The sequence below is a fragment of the Martes martes genome (assembly GCF_963455335.1).
Source record: "Martes martes genome assembly, chromosome: 17".
In the NCBI taxonomy this organism is placed as follows: domain Eukaryota; kingdom Metazoa; phylum Chordata; class Mammalia; order Carnivora; family Mustelidae; genus Martes; species Martes martes.
The window spans coordinates 45516049-45534085 of record NC_137905.1 but is presented as its reverse complement, the minus strand read 5'-3'; the positions used below and the strand labels follow the sequence as shown (position 1 = coordinate 45534085).

At 51.2% G+C, this 18037-nt stretch overlaps 1 protein-coding gene across 2 annotated transcripts in view; it reads right to left on the bottom strand.

The window, feature by feature from the left end:
• Positions 1-18037, bottom strand: part of SAMD4B (sterile alpha motif domain containing 4B) — a 37177-nt gene that overhangs the window by 3080 nt on the left and 16060 nt on the right. The window contains exons 3-11 of one of the 2 annotated variants that reach the window (XM_080828376.1): positions 9983-10453; positions 5365-5604; positions 4392-4501; positions 4148-4234; positions 3141-3483; positions 2434-2519; positions 1822-1940; positions 1067-1265; positions 742-865 (exon numbers count right to left, since the gene is read on the bottom strand). In XM_080828376.1, coding sequence (XP_080684502.1) covers positions 742-865; positions 1067-1265; positions 1822-1940; positions 2434-2519; positions 3141-3483; positions 4148-4234; positions 4392-4501; positions 5365-5604; positions 9983-10453 — 1779 coding nt within the window. The remainder of the gene's footprint in view (positions 1-741; positions 866-1066; positions 1266-1821; positions 1941-2433; positions 2520-3140; positions 3484-4147; positions 4235-4391; positions 4502-5364; positions 5605-9982; positions 10454-18037) is intronic. The other variant, XM_080828375.1, reaches the window with a different exon arrangement.

Below are 18037 nucleotides of genomic sequence, written 5' to 3'. Positions count from 1 at the left end.
CCTCTAACATGGGGGTTGAACTCATAAGCCTGAGACAGGAGCTGCATGCTCTACTGATGAGCCAGTCAGGCGCCCCATTGTCCCCTTCCTCACCTCTTCCAGACTGGCCTCCTTTGCCTTTATAGCCTGAGTGGCCAGCAGCAGGCCTACCCCAGGGCAGGGGACTCCCCCACTCGATAACCAAGGCAGGCCTAGCATTTCTCTAACCTCCTTTTTGCTCACTTCACCCTCATTCTGATCTCTCATCTCTAGACTGGTCTGTGAGCAGAGGGCAAACAGCCATCTCACCTCACAGACCCTTTAGTGTGGAACCTGATCTACAAACTGAAGTCTGTTGCTTCCTGCCTGAAAGAATCCCAGGGGACGGACAGGCAGGACTCCCCTCCATAGAAACCTCGATGCTCTGACGGTCTCATCCCCTCCATCCCTTCCAAACTGAGTATTTAATGATCCTCTAAGGAGATGGTGACGGAGACCAACAGGGACACTAAGACTGCGAACACAGGGAGGGAGAGGTGTGGAGAGGTAAGGCTGGGAGTAGGGGAGAGAGAAGACAGAGAAAGCAGGTAGGATCTGAGAAAGAAAACTGAAGTGGGGGAGGGGGTACAAGAAAACTCAGGACACGGGGAGATGGGTGCAGAGTGGTGGGAGGTAGGAGAAGAGGATAGTGGGAATGGGACTGAGAGAAGGGCCACCTAAGGGTACTGCAGAGGCGGAGCCCCAAGGGTGGGGGCAGCTTACCTGGAGGGAACATGAGAATGGCCTGGGGTGATGAATGGACCGGGAGGGAGTGGGTGCGCTGCACAGAGCTACGGCTCTGGCTGGGCATGCTGTTGCTGCCTCCAGGGTTGGCAAACCACAGGTTCTGCACAGGGAATGGGAAAAAAAAGTGGTGAGCTGAGTGGGAAGAGGCTGAGGCTGAGATCTAAGCGCAGGCTCGGTAGAGCTGGCAAAGGAGCCTCTTCCCTTTGAGCCAGGCCCAGGTGCAAATACATGGACACGCACAGCCCAGGCACAACCACCCCAATCCCAGAAGCGCCAGGCCCTCCGCTTCCCACTGGCTCACCTGTCGGCCCTGGCCCCCAAGGCTGGGGCTAGTGAGGGCATGTCGTGGGGAGATGCCCCCGATGCCTGAAGGGCTCAGAAGGCCCATCCTGCCGGGTGGGAGGGCCCGGGGAGGCATGGGGAACTGCCGCTGGGTCCGCCGGGCCACCCCCATCCCCACAGAGCCAGCTATGGGAAGTGAGTTGGAGCCGAATGCCCAGCTGTGAGAGAGCAGAAGGCATGGTGTCAGTTGAGGTGGTCGGGGCCCCTCTGTCTGCCCCTTCCTCACCTCCCCCACCAGAATCCCCATGGAAAGGACAGAACACAGACCTGCTCTGAACAAGGATTCCCTGCCCAAGTCCTTGCATCACACAGTTCTCCTGCCCCAAGGCACCCCCAGGATGGAGATGGGAGCGGATAAAGGCTTCCTCACATCCACTTGAATCTCATCCTAACTTGAATTCTCAAATGCGGTATTTAGTAGAATAGAGAAGAAACAGGGGAGAATAGGGGAGAAAAGGGGCTTCACAGCACCCTGCACACAGGGGAGAACAAGGGGTAGGTGTTGCTTCTGCCAGCTCAGCACCCTGTTCTAGTGCTGAGAACACCAATTTTTTTTCTGGTAAAGTCTTCACTGGGTGACTTGTGGAAGGTCACCCAGTAACTGAATGAGGACAACCGATTCCCAGCCCAGAACGTAATCAGCCCGCTGAGCACCACCTGTCCACCACCAAGGGCCTCGGAAAGAAGGCCCCCACACCCTGGCGGCCCGCTCACCCTTTCTGCTGCCGGTAGCTCTGCATCTCTAGAGCGGCTTTGCGCGGAAAGGTCCGGAGGAGCTTCAGCACTTGCTGTTTCCAGGACAGCAGCCGTTTCTTCTGCGTCTCCGTGAACGCCTGGAATTGGGAGCGTGAAGTGGGGAGGGTGTGCGTTCAGATCTGCCTTCCATTCACCCACTCAAATTATTTACTGCCTGCCTGCTCTGTGCCAGGCAGTACTGGGAGGCAGAGGTAACCTGTGCACACAGAGCTCACGGTTCAGCGGGGCAGAAGACACGCAGGCCATCTGACCTGTGACGAGCACTGTGAGGGAAGAGCCTCATCTACTGGGAGGGGCCAGTGAAGGCGTCCCTGAGGTGTACTCATTTGAACTAAGTGCTGAGGGACCAGCAAAAGGGAGGGGAATCTCACTCCCCAGAGAAAAAACATGTAGTAAGGCTCTGAGAAGGAGAGCTCACGGCAGCCACTAGAGCCAACACTGGTGAGATAAGGGCTGGAGACACTGGGTAGGTGCCAGCCGGGCAGGGCTCTGAGGGCCACATCAGGAATACGGATACTGAGAGCGATGGGGGAAGCCTTTCCTTTCTTGGGACCCTAGAGAAGGTCTCACCTCATGAGTCAGGCACTTTTCAATGAGCTGGAGGTAACTGGTGATGTTCTCCTCGTCCGGTCGGGACACCAGCAGCTGGGTGCACACTGAGGGACAACGGAAAGGGAGGGAAGTTAGCCCCAGCATGTCCTCTGCCACGCTCTAGCTCCCTCAGCCCTCCTGGCCAGCATAAAAATTGGAAGAGGACACTCAGGCTGGATGAGTTCTAGCTATGTGTGAAGCATGGTACCTGGTTATCATGAACATATATAAACCCACCATAGTAGCTCAGAGAGGTGGAATCACTTGGCCCAGGTCACACAGCTAAAAGGACATGGATCCAATTGTAAAGTTGACTACGCCATGCTGCCTTAGGAAAGGCCAAGCCCACCATGAGTTACACCATCCCCATCCTGTGGACTTTAATACCCCGTGAAAAAAACAATGGATTTGTCTCATACTACACACAATATCTACTGACACATCGTTGCACCTTTTGCTCAGGCTGGAGACACTGTGTGGGTAAATAAGGGTTGTCTCCTACCACCAACCTAGACATACCTGAGCGTGGGGCCTTGCTACTTTCAGTTGTAGCCACTCTCTGATATAGTCACTAGGGTCCTTTAAAAAGCTCTCCTCCCATCATTTAACTTGGATTTGATCCCTGATGACTGGGTTCATTTGGCTCCCTGTCCCAGAACTTCCTGCTGGGCCTTGAGTGGTCTCACCTTTGCCCATCACCCGTGTAAACTGGCTGGGGATGTCTCCGTCGGCAACGGGAGCCGGGGCTGGCTCACTGCCATCAGTGGAAGCCGGAGCTGGTGGAGGGGGGTAGCTCTCTGCAGCTGGAGGGTCCTTGGCCTCAGTGCCCTTGTCTGTGCCGGGGTGAACCAGGGGAGGTTCAGCACCTGGCAGTGGTGGCTCCCCCCGGCTCCCATCCTTGGCAGTAGGGGTGGCGGCAGCGGCAGCAGCCACAGTGGCCTGGAGGACGCTGTAGGCCTTGATGGGGGTGATGATTATCTGCTGCAGCTCCTGCAGAGCGTTGCGCAGATTCCCGCCTTCCAGCACATCCTGAGTAGGGAGGACACATCCGGGGTCACATGCTGACCCCCAAAGCTACACAGAACGACTATACAAGCGGGGTCAGACAGAGCTGGGAGAGCGCTGGTGGAACCCTGAGTCCTAGCACTTAGAGAAAGCAAGTGAGGACAATACAAGCAAACATATATACACAGATATGTACACATTTGTATAATGTAATCCCTCTTCCCCACTTCAAAGTGGAGTTCCAAGGGGGTCAGGAGAAGGTGGTCTGATGCTGGGCCTCGGGGTCCCACCAAGGATGGAACCAGAGAGGAAGTGGCAGGGAAGGGGAAAAGGAATGCAAATCAAGGCAGATATGGAAGAGGAGTGAGAGAAATAACCAAATGGAAAGAGATCACGCATACCAGGAGACATTCTGCTCCATCAGGAACCCTAGTTAGGAATGGAAAAGTGAAAGGAGCGGGGATTGAGTTAACAGAGACAAAGTCTGGAGACACAGACCAGGACAGAAAGAGAGGGGGAGCCTCTCGGCCACAGGCCCATGAACCCTGTGATCTGACTTGCCCCTGGCCTCCCTAGGGCTGGGTTCTCTCTGAGGTCAGACCTGAGGGCTGGGGAAACCCCCAGGGGAGGCTACTCAGAGCCACCAGGCAGTTAGCTGGACTTGGAGATGGGGATACCAGATCCTCACCTTCTCCAGGGACTTGAGGACACTCTGCCTCTCGCGTAGCTTCTGGATGCTCAGCGCTATCTTGTGGCGGGCACCTTTGGTCACATTCTGTGGTAGAGGCAGAAGGGGATAGGAAGCTGGAAGTGTGAGGCTGAGGTACCTGGGGTGCCCCCCGGGCCTGAAGAGACACCAGAGGCTTGGGCCGCAAGAGTAACGTCAAAATGGTGCTGCCCCCACCACCTCCTGATGGTCCCACTGGCTTCACCTGAGACTCCAGATGCTGCTCAGTCAGTGTCATCATCTCCTCGTAGCTCATCTGTGAGAAGAGGGCCGCGTACTTGTGCAAGCGGAGGCTTTTCAGCCATGAGGGCACATCTGTGGAAAAGGAGAGCAAAAGGTCAGGAATCTGGCCCTTATGACTGGCAGAGGAAGGGTTGTGGGGAGGGAGCAGTTTTCTGCAATTTTTAATGTTCCAACCTTGGTGGGACTCTGAGGCCCCAGCATCAACCACCTTCTCCAGAGCCCCATGGAACTCCACCTTGAAGGGGGTTAAGAGGGAATACGTGTATACAACCAGAGGTAACATCAGAAACTGCAGAAAACCAGGAGTAGGGGAAAGCCAAAGGTCCATAAGCCACTTTTTTTTTTTTTTTAAAGATTTTATTTATTTGACACAGAGAAAGCAGAAACAGGGGGAGTGGCAGGCAGAAGGAGAGAGAGAGAAGCAGGCTCTCTGCTCAGCAGGGAGCCCGACGTGGGACTCGATCCCGGGACCCTGGGATCATGACCTGAGCTTAACCAATGGAGCTTAACCAATGGAGCCATCCAGACAGCCCCATAAGCCACTTCCTCTCCTGCTCAGTCACACTGTTCTAGGTGGTCTTCCCTGGTATTAGGACATCTGAGCCTTCTGCTCTGCCTCACTGGGTATGTACTAGGATGACCTCATTGGTGTCCCTGGAACATCAGCTACTGCTCTGTCCTGGCTCCCTTGTCAGGCTGGGGTGTCTGAAGGCAGGGGTTTCTCTGCTATCAGACCAGGGCCTAGAGGGATCTCTCTGCTCAATCTTGAGTCCAAAGGGCAGGGACTCACTCCTTCCCTCAGACCTGTCCCTGGCTAGAGTAGGGTAGAGGGTGATGGGACAGGAAGTTGGAAGCTACCATGGCTCCCTTCTGTCCTCTAAGCTATTCAGAAGCCTCTCTTCAGAGGGTCCTAGTGCTACCCTCCCCTGTCATACCTTTCATGCCACTGCCGTCCTCCTGGAAAGTGTTCCGGCTGGAGCCCTGCTCCTCCGTCTGCTCACTGCCAGAGGAGGCCACGCTGCTCTGGGGTGAGAGGGGTGCGTGGTCGGGCGTGGTGAAAGCAGCCCGGGCCCCAAGCTCCTCCGGACTCGGCCACTCACCAGGGGCCTGGGGGCTCGTGGGGATGAGCGACATGGAGCGCTTCAGCGGGCTGGGGTGAATTTGGCAGGGGAGACCTGGCCAGAGGGGGAGAGGCAAGAGGTCAGGTTTGGAGATCTGACCACAGGAGATCATGCCCACTGGCTGGTGCCATGGACATCGGCTCAGCCCCAGGTTCCAACAATGGGAAGGGACCCTGGGGTCTGAGGGGAACCACCTACGAGATACTGCTCGTTCCCTCATTCCCCATACCTAACCCATCAGCAAACTCTAAGCCACATCTCTCAATCTTCCCACTTTCTCTTCCAGCACCCTGGTCTGTAACTGGTGTCCCTTGTTGGAATTACTGCTACAACTTCTTCATTGGTTTCTTGCCTTCATTCTTGCCTCCTACAGCCCGTTAACCTCACAGAAGCCACGGTGATTCTTCTTAAAATGCAAATCTGACCAAGTTAGTCCCTGCTTTAAATCCCACCTATAACTTTCCTTCACACTGAGGATAAAATTCAAACTTTTCCACATACCTACAAGGCCCTGTGGGACCCGGGCCCTGCTCATCTCTGACTCTCACCTCCACCAGCTCACTCTTCAGTTCAAGCCTTTTTAGCTTTGGCTTCCCCACCAACCCTCACTTGTTCCTGGAACACTCAAGCTGTCCAACCTCAGCACTTCTGCACTTGCTCTTTTTTCTTGTCTTCCTGATCTTAGCAGCTGGCTCCCTAAAGTCTGATCTCCAGCAAGCATCATCTCTTCCAAGGCCTTCCCTGAGTGGCTGCCCCCAGCAATCTTGGTTACTCTATCGTATGACTCTTACTTGTCTTCCTTACAGCACCTACCACAACCTGGAGTGACTTCACCTAGTTATTTGTTTACATGCTTATTAACTGTACACCCCTGCTACAATACGAGATCTGTGACAGCAGGGACTTGTCCTGTCTTAAAGATCATTGCAGCCTCAGTAATTATAGTGGGGCGTGGCCCGGAGGAGCTGCTTCGTTAGTATTTGTAAAGCAAATGAATGAATGGAATATATAAACTGCTTCTTCAACATCCCTGTCATTGGGCCTCACCACCTCCCAAAGATTTTTCCTGTACTGAGCTAAAATCAGCTACCCATAAGGCCCAGTAACTCAGGGTGAATCCAGGCTGTCTTCCACAAGGTGTTTCATATTCTCCATCTGTCCTATTGCTGAGGTAAGAAAAGGGTTCCTACTTGATCTTAACCATCCTCAGGGGAGTGCAGGTTCCGAGTTCCAGACCTTTCCATGTAACTACTCCCTCTGCCTAACTCACTGCTCTTCCACCCTTTCCTGCCAGCCACCTCGTCTTCACTCCTCACTCAAGTGTTAGCTCTTCTGTGACTTCTCCCTCTGCTCTCATGGGGGCCCTGTGTTACTGCCTCAAGCCTGGCAGTAGCCTCTGCCACCAGCCTGCCTCTTGCACTGGACTCTGGGCTCATGTGTATTAGGGCCACATTCTGGGAGGCCTTGAAGGTAGGCAGGTTGAAGCAGTTGCAGGAATAACAACCCCGCTCAATCATTTCTGCATCGCTAGGATCAGGTGCAGGGCATGATACACAAGAGCCCTCGGTTTCATAAAAGCCTAAAGGAGGGCACCCATGGTCCATCCTAAGGGTGCTAAGGGTGCCTCTGAGCTTGACACAGGGAATTCAAAAGTACCCAAAGTCAAATAAAAAGACAAGGAGACAAAGCCAAAAAGCCTCACCCTGGGTAGGTGAGAACATCAATGCTCAGAGAACAGAAGCACTTTGCCCCAGCTGCCAGAGGGAGTTGGGAGGCAGCTACAGAAAAACCCTAGCCTTGTTTCTGATGGAAAGGCTGAGATTCCTGCCAGTGCTCCATTGAAACTCAAGCCAGGAAGAACCACCAGTCTGGTACAGGCCCCAGACCACCTTCCTTCATCTGCGACAGTCTATGCGCCTAGCCAGGAAATCACCTGCAGCACAGGACAGTACACGGATCCATACCCTCCACAGCCTCCACCTCTGCCTGTGACCTCTGGGGTCCTCTTTTCATGGCTTCTCCCAAGGGTCTGGATTCCCAGAAATGGCACCTTTTGGGCCCCATGGGACTCGGTATAGGCTTTTTTTTTCCCCTTTGCCTGTCTTGGTGCCCATGGCTTCCTTCTCTTCCCTTCTCAGTGAAGGAGGAGGCAGGAAATTATCCTGATTAGAATGATCGTGCAGTTCCTGAGGAGCCCTGCTTGGCCAGGCACTGGGGTGGAGGCCGGCCACAGCATGTATAAAAACAGGAACGCCGGCTGGAGATCCAGGGCCTCACACTCTCTCCAAGAAACCCTGGTCTGTCCTTGGCAGCACCCCAAACCCACCCTGCTTGCCCTTACAGGCCAATCCTTGCTCCCCATTCAAAAATATTTTAATGGTTTCCTGTTTCCTGCAACTGCTTGAAATTGAAAAGCTTCATCCTATCCTTCAAGGCCCCCCAGAATGTGGCCCTAATATACTGAGATCTGGGAGTCAAGACAGACCTGCACTAAAATTCTGGCTCTGCCACCTATTAATTTTATGATCCTGGGAAAGTCACTGCCTCCATTTCCAAGTAATGTCCTTGGCACAGGGATAGGCACACAGTAAGCATGAGTGTCTGCTATTGCTATTACTCTTTTAAATCCTTGCATCTCTCCATCCCAGCCAGACGTCTGCACACTCCAATTTGCCACCCCTGTGTCTTCATTTCATGCTGTGTCCTCTACCTGGAATGCCCAATTCCTTTCTCTCTTCTGGTTCAACCCCTCTATCTGACGTTGTTCCAGCTTAGTTAGTCCTTTAATAGATGCTGTGCCCCACTGGGACATTGTGGGGAGGAAGAAATGTACGGGTACCCTCTCCCCTCGATGAGGTCTAAGTGTCTATGGGAGGGTCGCTTTTACGTGGAAGCAATGTAACATAGTAGTTATAAGTATGAGCTGTGGAGCCAGACTGCCTGGATTTAAATTCTGGCTATACCACCTGGGGCAGGTGACTTTTCTGTGACTCAGCCCAAGAATTTATTTGTGTAAATTTCTCAGAACACCTTTTGAAAAAGACTAAATTTCAATAATCTGCGCTAGAATTATCTTTAGTAATGTATTTTCCCAATTTGGACCCAGAAACTACGATGCTCTGAGACTATAAAACACGGTCTAACACACTTTGTGTTGCCAGCGGTGCCAGAAATGCTTTCCTATCCCTCTATTTTCTGTGATCCTTACCAGCACCTGGGAGGGAGACAAGTAACTAGGACATCCATATGAAACTGGGGGAAGAAAGAGGCTCAGAGCATCAAGGGGATGTACCAGGTGCCACCAGGAGACCCAGGTTCACTTCACCTACTGGCATGGATGACATTTCACTGCCACTCTCTCTTGGCTTGCTTTAAGCGCTACCAGCCAGCCAAAGGGGACCAGCCATGCTGAGGTTAAATCTTAGAAACCTCTCACACCTGGAGTCAGGTAGTATTACCTCACCACGCCTTGGAAATGCCACTTTCCCCTTATCTTGTTCATTTCAACTAGTATTTCAAAAACTCACCAGCTCCTCCTGCTCACCCTAGCCTCTGGGGTGCTTACCAATACAGCCCTTCCAGACCATTTAGCTGGAGGACAGAGCAGTCGCCAGGGGCAGTGCCACTCTGGTGTCAGACTGCTGGGTCTGAACTTTGGACCATTCTACTACTTGCTCTGTGTATAACCTTGAATGTGGGACTTCACTTCTTTGAGTCTCCGTGTCATTTCTAGAATGGGGCTCATGATAAAGTTGTGGCAAGGATTAAATGAGATATCATGTCAGTAAAGCCCTTACAACACAGTCAACACTCAACAATGTTACCTACTATTACTAGTATCTTACAGTGTGACTTACATCTTACATAAACAGGCTGACAAACACAGATTTCTCAGAAACAATGCTGTTAGCTGAAGCCATAAACACAAACCCACAATGTCTAAGCTGGAAGGGACCTTAGATTACATCTCGTAACTCAATGCTTTCAGAGGCCTGGCAGGTATCAGACATGCCCAAAAGAAGTCATTAGGGGCACAGGCCAACTGGGACACATGTGCAGGGTCTTAAGGTGGGGGGAACACAATATTCGGCTATCTTATTGTTGCTACAGGATTACAGGACTTGAGTTGCCGGACTTTTTAAGAGAAACTGAAATCTGGATTTTTAGGGGAAAATTACCACTTTCTTATGTCACCAAATTTATTTTAAAACATAGTTAAGACAAAAGCAAAGATTCACTGAGTTTGGGCTCAACAAGACATGTCTGTAGGTCAGACACGGCTCCCGGAATGGCAGTTCACAAGCTCTGCACAGCCTCATAAAGCTGAGGTCCAGAGAGATTATGTGACTTGCTCAAGGCCAAAGAACGAGTGAAGAGCCCAGTTTGACCTTTTTCAAGTAGGCATGGCCTCCTGGGACCCTCACTCCCTCACCTGCATTTGCGTTGCTCCCAATACTGTTGATGGCTGGCGGCACTGAGCTGGATGGGTGGAAGGGCACGTGTCCATTTTCCCGGGGTGGCTTGTCCTGCCAGCCTGGCCCTGCCTCCCCAGGGCCCAGCTCTGCAGGGCTCCCCCACTCATCTGAGCCTTGGCGTGAGTGGTAGGTGGGCTCAGGCCGGGTGCGGAAGCCACTAGCCAGCCGTTCTTCCAGGTGGCTCAGCCAGAGGGCCAGTGCATTGCGGTCCTCCAGTGTGGTGGCTGGGTGGATGAGGGCATAAGAGAGCAGCTGGCGGCTCTCCTCGATGAAGGCATTGCTCTCGATCGAGTAGGCCAGCACTTTCTGCAGCAGCCTCATGTACTCTGACTTGGCCTCCGTGTTGCCTGGCTGAAGTAGGGGCAGATGGGACAGCAGGAGGGATACCACCTTCTCTTTGGACTCCTGCTGCCACTGGCTGACGATGGCTGCAGAGGGGACAAAAGGGAATGTCAGGGAAGACAGGGTCGGTGACTCTCCATAAATCCAGGAGTGCTACCTACAGTCTGCTCCCTCAGCTCCAATCTCCTCTCCCTTCCCCCTTCATGACCCCTGAGCTTGTCCTTCATATTGATGAGACCCAAAGCACTCACCCTATTGCCAGAGTAATTTTTCCTGGTTCCATCACTCCTACTCTCCAACACCTGCTGTGGCCCCCCATCAGCCAAACTTGCTACTCTGGAATCTGAGCTCCTCCTGCTGTCCCCAGGCCTGCCCTTCTTCCTGTATCCCTGTTTGTTATCTTCATGGCCTCTACCCACACCTCCTTTCCCCCAGCAAAAGAGCCTCCTTCCTGATAGGGGAATGACACTGGAATATGATGGTTAACAGTTTGGGCTCTGGAATCAGACAGTCTAGACTCTCCAACTTACTAGCTAGACTCTGGGAAAGTCACCTTGAACCTCAGTGAGCAGTGATCTCCTCACTGAAAAGTTTTGAGATAATTACAGTACTCAGTTCACAATGCTGTTCTGAGATCCACTGAACTAATAAAGAATGGAAATGGCCAGGCACATAGAAAGAATGTATTTACTAAATGCTTGCTGTTTATTTAAAGATTTATTTATTTATTTGAGAGAGAAAGGGAGAGAAGGAGCAGGGAGCCTGACGAGGGACTCGATCCCAGGACTCTGGGATCATGACCTGAGCAGAAGGCAGATGCTTAACCAACTGAGCCACCCAGGCATCCCGGCTTGCTGTTTTTTTTAAACTGGTCTCTTTGCCTCTAGATTTTCCCCTCCAATCGGTACCATTCACCAAGACGGATTTCTCTTCCTAAAAGTACAGCAAGGTGTCATGTTCCTGACCAGGAGCTCACAAGGCAGGGCTTGATGCCGGGACTCCAGGATCATGACATGAGCCATGTCAACTGAGCCACCCAGGCGCCCAAATTCTGGACTGCCTAAACCTGCTCTCTTCCAGGAAGCGTACCTGGCTGCTCCACGCCACAGTGATCTGGTGACATCGTTTTCCCATCCCACAGTGTGACAGCCTAATAAGTCTGTCTGTGGAGATGAGCCAGGTTTCCCCTCTTGACCCAGAAGGGGACTCCCGAGGAATAAGACCACTGCCTGGCCACATAAAGGAGGCCTTGGGAAGGAACTGTTTGTTATAGGTCTGTTCTCTGTGGAGACCTTGTTACCCTTGCCTTAACTTTAACTCACCAATGGAGTAGAAGGATAGGAGAAAATGCTGACAGGGCAAAGGAAAGGGACAAAGAATACCAACCAATACTTGAGAAAAGAGATAATGATCAAGGACTAGGGCCAACTATGTTCTCCCTCTTGGGCAACTGAGTTCAGACCTGTAGCCACAGTGATGATTTGCAAACACCTAACACGGGCGTTTTGAGAGATGACCTACTGGGCTATTGGTAAGGTCCTGGGAAGGTGTGAAGGAACTGGGTCTAACCTGACAGAGAGAGGACCCTAGAGGGGTAAGTGATGAAAAAGAACAGGCAGAGATATGGCTTATGTCCCTCCTCTCCCAGTTACTGACCATGTTACTCTGGGCAAATGTAGAACTTCACTGAGCTTTACTTTCTCTCTCAAGTGGGGGTCAGAATCATTCCTACCTGGCACAACTACTACTAACTACTATGAATTAAAGTGAGACCATAGCACAAAGTAGAGCATAAAGTAAGTCCTCAGCAAATATTAGCTACCCTATCATCACAGTTATAATATTTTACTGTGGCTCCTTCTTTTCAAATACCCACAGAGATTCTAAAGCCACTCTGGTGGTTCTAAAGCCACTCCTGGTCCTGGAAACAGAGAGGCTGGGAATGGGCATATACTATATAAGGAGAGCCTCAGAATTCTAGGCATCTGGATTTCAAGTGAGCTCCGATCTAGATCGCTCTGCATCTGACGGTGTCTCAACCCAACTTCCTAAAGGCTTAAGATTCCAAGGACCACTGGTCTCTGCAAAGGGAGCCTTGCATAAAAACATGAGAAACAACCCCTCACACCTCTCTTTGTCTTAATGACCTGTGTGGAAATCTATGGTTTAGGAATTCACATATATTTCTAATTCTGGGGGTGTCCCTGGGGGTGTCCAGGTGGCTCAGTCATTAAGTGTCTGCCTTCGGCTCAGGTCATGATCTCAGGGTCCTGGGATGGAGCCCCATGGCGGGTTTCCTGCTCAGCTGGGCGGGGGGGGGGGGGGTCTGCTTCTCCCTTTCCCTCTGTCTCTCCCTCTGAGTCTCCCCTCTGCTCGTGCTCTTGCTCTCTCTCAAATAAATAAAAACTTTAGAAAAAAAAAAAAAGATTTCTAATTCTGCTTAAATCTGTAGCTTTACGAAAATGAAACACACAACTACCAACTCCTGGCCATATAACTAATTACTCATTCTCTTGGCCTGGGACTCAGCTCTAAGCTTCCTAGAGAACCCCAGGGATTCATACATTTAAGCAGAGTTATCAATTCCTGCTATGCCCATAGTACTGGCCAAAATAGAACAGTAATACTACACAATAACAGTAATAACAGATAGCACTTATTGAGCATTTACTATATGCCAGACACTATGCTAAGAACCTCACTTCAACCCTCCTTTAACATCCCACCTTATAGATGAGGGACTAGATTTCAGTGACGGAACCCAGGTCTGTCAGCCTCTAGAACTGGGAAGAACTTTTACGTATAACACTGTACTAGTTCTCCAATGCCAAGTCTCTTGTTCTCCACCCCTTCGTCGTCCCTGGCTTTCTAGATCTCATGCATAACTTACCACTCAAAGCTAGGAAAACTCATCTCCTCTGTCTTCTCTTGAACCAGCGCCCCATGACTACAAGGCTGATTTTTAGTTCATCTCTAACATCTAAGGATGTTTCCAAGGTGGGACAGGCATTCCTGATTTCAGGAAGCCTTCACCTTTCCCACCCTTCTACCTCCTCCATCTGGCACTTGATCACATAGGAACAAATACCCTGGCACCCCATTTCCCTGACTTAATAATCCTTGAATTTTTTGCTCTTGATGAGAAGGAAGAAGAAATACAGTGATGAAGATTAGGGGCAGAAAGTCAAAGACTACATCCCAGCTGTGTTATACAGTTGCCTGGCCAATGTGCTTCCTCCTCTGGAAAGGGGGAATTAACAGGGCCACCGAGAGGATTTAGGGAGACAATGCGTGTAAAGCACCTGACAGGAGTCTACCCACAGTAAGCACTTAGTATGTGACTCAGTGATTGGTGTTTTTCTCCCTTCTCCGGCAGTCAGCCTACCCTTCCAGCCCTACCCTGATGTTCTCAATCGCTGTTGTTTAGGCCTTACAGGGTAGCCAGAGGCATCTGGGACAGAGAGAAGCCTTGTCTAGTTCCTCCCCCACCCCAGAATACTGCCAGGACCCCAGGGCTATGGGACACAGCTTCTCCTCTGGTACTGCCAGGGGACATGACAGAACAGTCCCAAGGGTTGGGCTCAATGAAGGACCTTGTTCTACTATGGAGAAAGGAGAGAGAGGTTTTGGACGACTGGAGGCTGACCCTGGGGAAATGTGTGTTCATGTGTCTGTGCAGCGGTGCGGTGGGGAGGGCGGGCCTCCCATGACTGGGAAGCATCAGTGAGCACTGGAATGGGTCCAAGGAATTTGCGCAGCCTCAGGCCCCTTGGGGTGAGCCCAGCTGGGGCTGCAGACGACGGGTGGGGATGAAACTTCGTTTCCTGCTCTGATCAGAGAAGTCTGGCTCAGAGCTGAGGCACAGCAGGGGCCTAATGAATACCTGCACAACTGAACCCAGACGGCCTCCTGGAAGGTAGTGGGGTCTATGTGGGTCATGTGCCTCTCGAGGACCCCTGACCTCATGTCACCCTGTCTCATGTCCCAGCAGATATACTGAGTAAGAGCACAGGTTCAAATGAGAACCTGCCTGGATTCCAAATCTACCTCTGCTTCTATGACCCAGGTGAACATAACTGTGGGCCAGTCCTTTAACTTCTTTGAGCCTGGTCTCCTCTTCCGTACAGCAGGGGCAGTAAAAACCCTATGTCACAGGGTTGTTATAAAGATTCAATGAGACAATCGTGCAAAGCACCTGACGTGTGTTAAGTACTCCATGGATTTTGGGGTTGTGGGGAACAATTAACATAGGAGGGCACATCTGGGACTCCCCCTTAGATTCCCGACAGGGGTGGGGAATTTCATACAGTTATTTACCAAAAACAGACATGTCTCTGGCTCCTCTGAGGTAGAGGAACAATAAGCAGTGATGAAATTCTGGAGGTGGGCGGATGGGGGAGGGGGCTGGGGAATGCCATGAGGCCAATGACTGCTTCTTCCCAAGCGGCAAACCTGGATTCTGCAGGCATGGAGAGGACCAGAGAGACTGTGCATGAGTACTCTCCTTGGCCAGGTGACCAGAGCTAAGTAGGTCATGACCCTGGGTCCTGGCAAACCATAGGAGCCAAATATATCTTGGAGACTGCCATAAAAGCAAATCCATTTTTATATGCTGGGCTGTTGCAACAATCCTGGCAGCCTCAGGCACTCGTCACAGGGGCTGGGGTTCGGCTGCAAACACGCCCTACTCTACCTCACCCTAGCTCGCACAAACATGGGGGAGGGCCAGGGGGCTCACATTTTTGTTTGATGAACTGTGTCAGTAGAGCTTGAAAGGGGAGGGTGGAGGCATGAGAGCTGAGCTCTGGTGACTCATTCAGCCTCGGCCCCCTCCTGACCTCAGTTTCCCCACCCAGATTCAGTGAGCCAGAGAGGGAGGGAGTTTAAACCTGCTGGATACAGGGACTCTGACTCAGAGAACAGGAGGAGGAAAGAAAATGAAGGAAATGTGGCCCAGGAAGCTGAAGGACCAGGGAGGAAAGGGGATTTCAGTTTCCCTGGCTCTACCCTTTTGGTCCAAGTCAGCATCAGGGGTAAAGAGAGGGCCAGGATTACTGTTACAGCTCCAAACAGGCAGGGAAGAACAGCACTGGGAAAAGGAACAGGGATGATAGCAGGGGGAAAGTTGGAGCCTCTCTCCTTTCCTGTTCCAGAGACCCTTAGGGTACTACTTCTTTTCTTTTCCTGGGTATTGTTTCAGATTCTGCTTCCATGAAACCAACACTGGCTGCCTGGACTGGGGGACTTCCCCAAACCCTCTCAGCTGCTTGAGAGGAAGGAACAGCCCAGACTAGATCCCAATTCCTCACTCCCAGCAGGCTGCATACCCTCACTACCTTCCTGGGCCCACCTGGCATCAGCACCAGTATTAAGACAAGAGGTTCTTCACTGGATGCACACAAGAGCCAACTAGGGAGCTTAAAAAATTTCAGACTTGTTGGGGGTAGGACCCAGGCCTCAGATTATTATTATTATTTTTTAAAGATTTTATTTGACAGAGAAGAGAGCGCGCGCACACCAGGGGAACAGAAGGCAGAGGGAGAGGGAGAAGCGGGCTCACCAAGCAGGGAACCCGATACGGGGCTCGATCCCAGGACCCTGGGATCATGAACTGAGCCGAAGGGAGATGCTTAATGACTGAGCCACCCAGGCGCCCAGATTATTTTTATAAAGTCCTTGAGTGATTCTGACATGAAGCCATGGTACCCACTTGCCTAGACCAAGCCCTCTGCACTCCCTGCCCTTTCTGGTATCTCTGCCCCAAACTCAAACCTGAACCCAGGGCCTCCTTGGGAGAACTTAAAGAAGGGGCAGGGTTGGGTAGCTGGGACACAGAGTACAAACCCAAAAGTGGCAGAGGATCTGCCTCACTGTTCAGCCACCCAGGTGTGAAGGGATCTAAAAAGGTGAAGAGTTTCAGACCCTGTAAGAGGCAGCTCTTCCCTGGGGATTGGTGTACCAACTGAATTCACGATTTGATCTGCGGGTAAGTGTGCATCTTGGTGGTGATGGGGGAGGCAGGGAAGAGAGTCTCTGAAAAGTCCATCTCCTAAAATATTAAGAACTATTCTTTTAGAAGAATGTGCTGGGCTCTCAAACAAAGATGTAATATGCTTGGCTGCGGCTTTGGCGAGTTACTTCAGAGCTAACTTCAGAGTTACTTCAGAGCCCAACATTTGGACAGTATCTAGAACAACCTTCTTACGGTTCAGATACAGTTCCTTGGGCTCAAGAGGGGTGGAACTGGTCCAACGCACAAGAGCTGTTAGTGGCAGAGATGGAACTAGAACTCCTGGATGTCCTGATCCCTATTCTCAAGTCCCATGACAAATGATTCATCCAACAGGGCATCATTTCTCAAGACTGCCTGGTCAGCAGAACCTGGGTATGTGCTCCCAGGCCCATACCCTCAGGATTCTGTTTTGGTGGGTCTGGGTTGGTGGGGAGGAGCTGGATTTTAACAGTTACAACCCTTCACCAGGTGAGATGGATGATGATGCAAGTTTGGGAAACAGAGGGAATGGGAAGGCCATAATGAACACCGGGAGAGAAAAAGGCAGAGGGTGCACAGTTCCTCCCACAAGGCAGGCCTCTGGGCCCAGGAAGTAGCTCCTTCCCTCACAAATATGGCAAGGCGGGTGTTCTACTTGAGGGTGGGCCAAGACAGGAGACACAAGCCTCCTTAGTCTTGGAACCACCATGCCTATTAAGAAAGAGGTACACAAGGGTCTACAGAATTCACCTCTGTGATCACTTCTCTCTCCCGTCATGCTCTGCTCTAATCCTGGCAGGCTGCCTGCCAACTCTGATATACACCATAGCCCTCCTTCTCTTTTCTCATTCAAAGTTTTCCCTACCTTTCTATCCAAGTACCAGCTTGTTATACTCTCACCATCTGACATGGGACTGTGGCTGAAGACCTAGATTCCTATTTTCATTCACCAGTGAATTCACTCCTCCTCAGTTCTCAACCCATCACCCTGCCAAATCCCAGTGCAAACCATCTGGGAAGGGCCTCAGTTCTTGGTGTAAAGTGTACCAAGTCTTTCAAGGCAATGTGGTAAGAGGGAATATTTAACTTACTTATTAATTTTAAAAGATTTTATTTATTTATTTATTTGACAGAGAGCAAGTGAGCACACAAGCAGGGGGAGGAGCAGAGGGGACAGGCAGACTCCACACTGAGCGTGGAGCCTGACCTGGGGTTCAATCCCACGACCCTGAGATCATGACCTGAGTCGAAATCAAGAGTTGAAGGCTTAACCAACTAAGCCACCCAGGTGCCCCTAGGGAATATTTTAAATGCACATTACTTCAAACTAGCAGCTCCACAGAATTCTAGGAATTTATCCTAGAGATGCTTAAAGGGTACTCATTACAACACTGTAAGAGCAAGACCAAACATACCACATGGTAAAGCGTAGAGGTCAAGAGCCAAGAGGTCTAAAGTCAAATTCCAGTTCCACCTCTGACCAGTTGTGTGACCCAGGGCAAGTCACTAAACCTCTCCAGACCTTAATCTCCTCATCTATAAAATTAGGGAACAGTAAGACCTACCTTACAGAACTGTTGTGAGGGTTAAATGAGTAATAAAGGTAAAGTACTGCTTGATACCCAGGTAGGGCTCCATAAATTTACCTATTCTACGTATTCTTGCTATATGCAGCCAT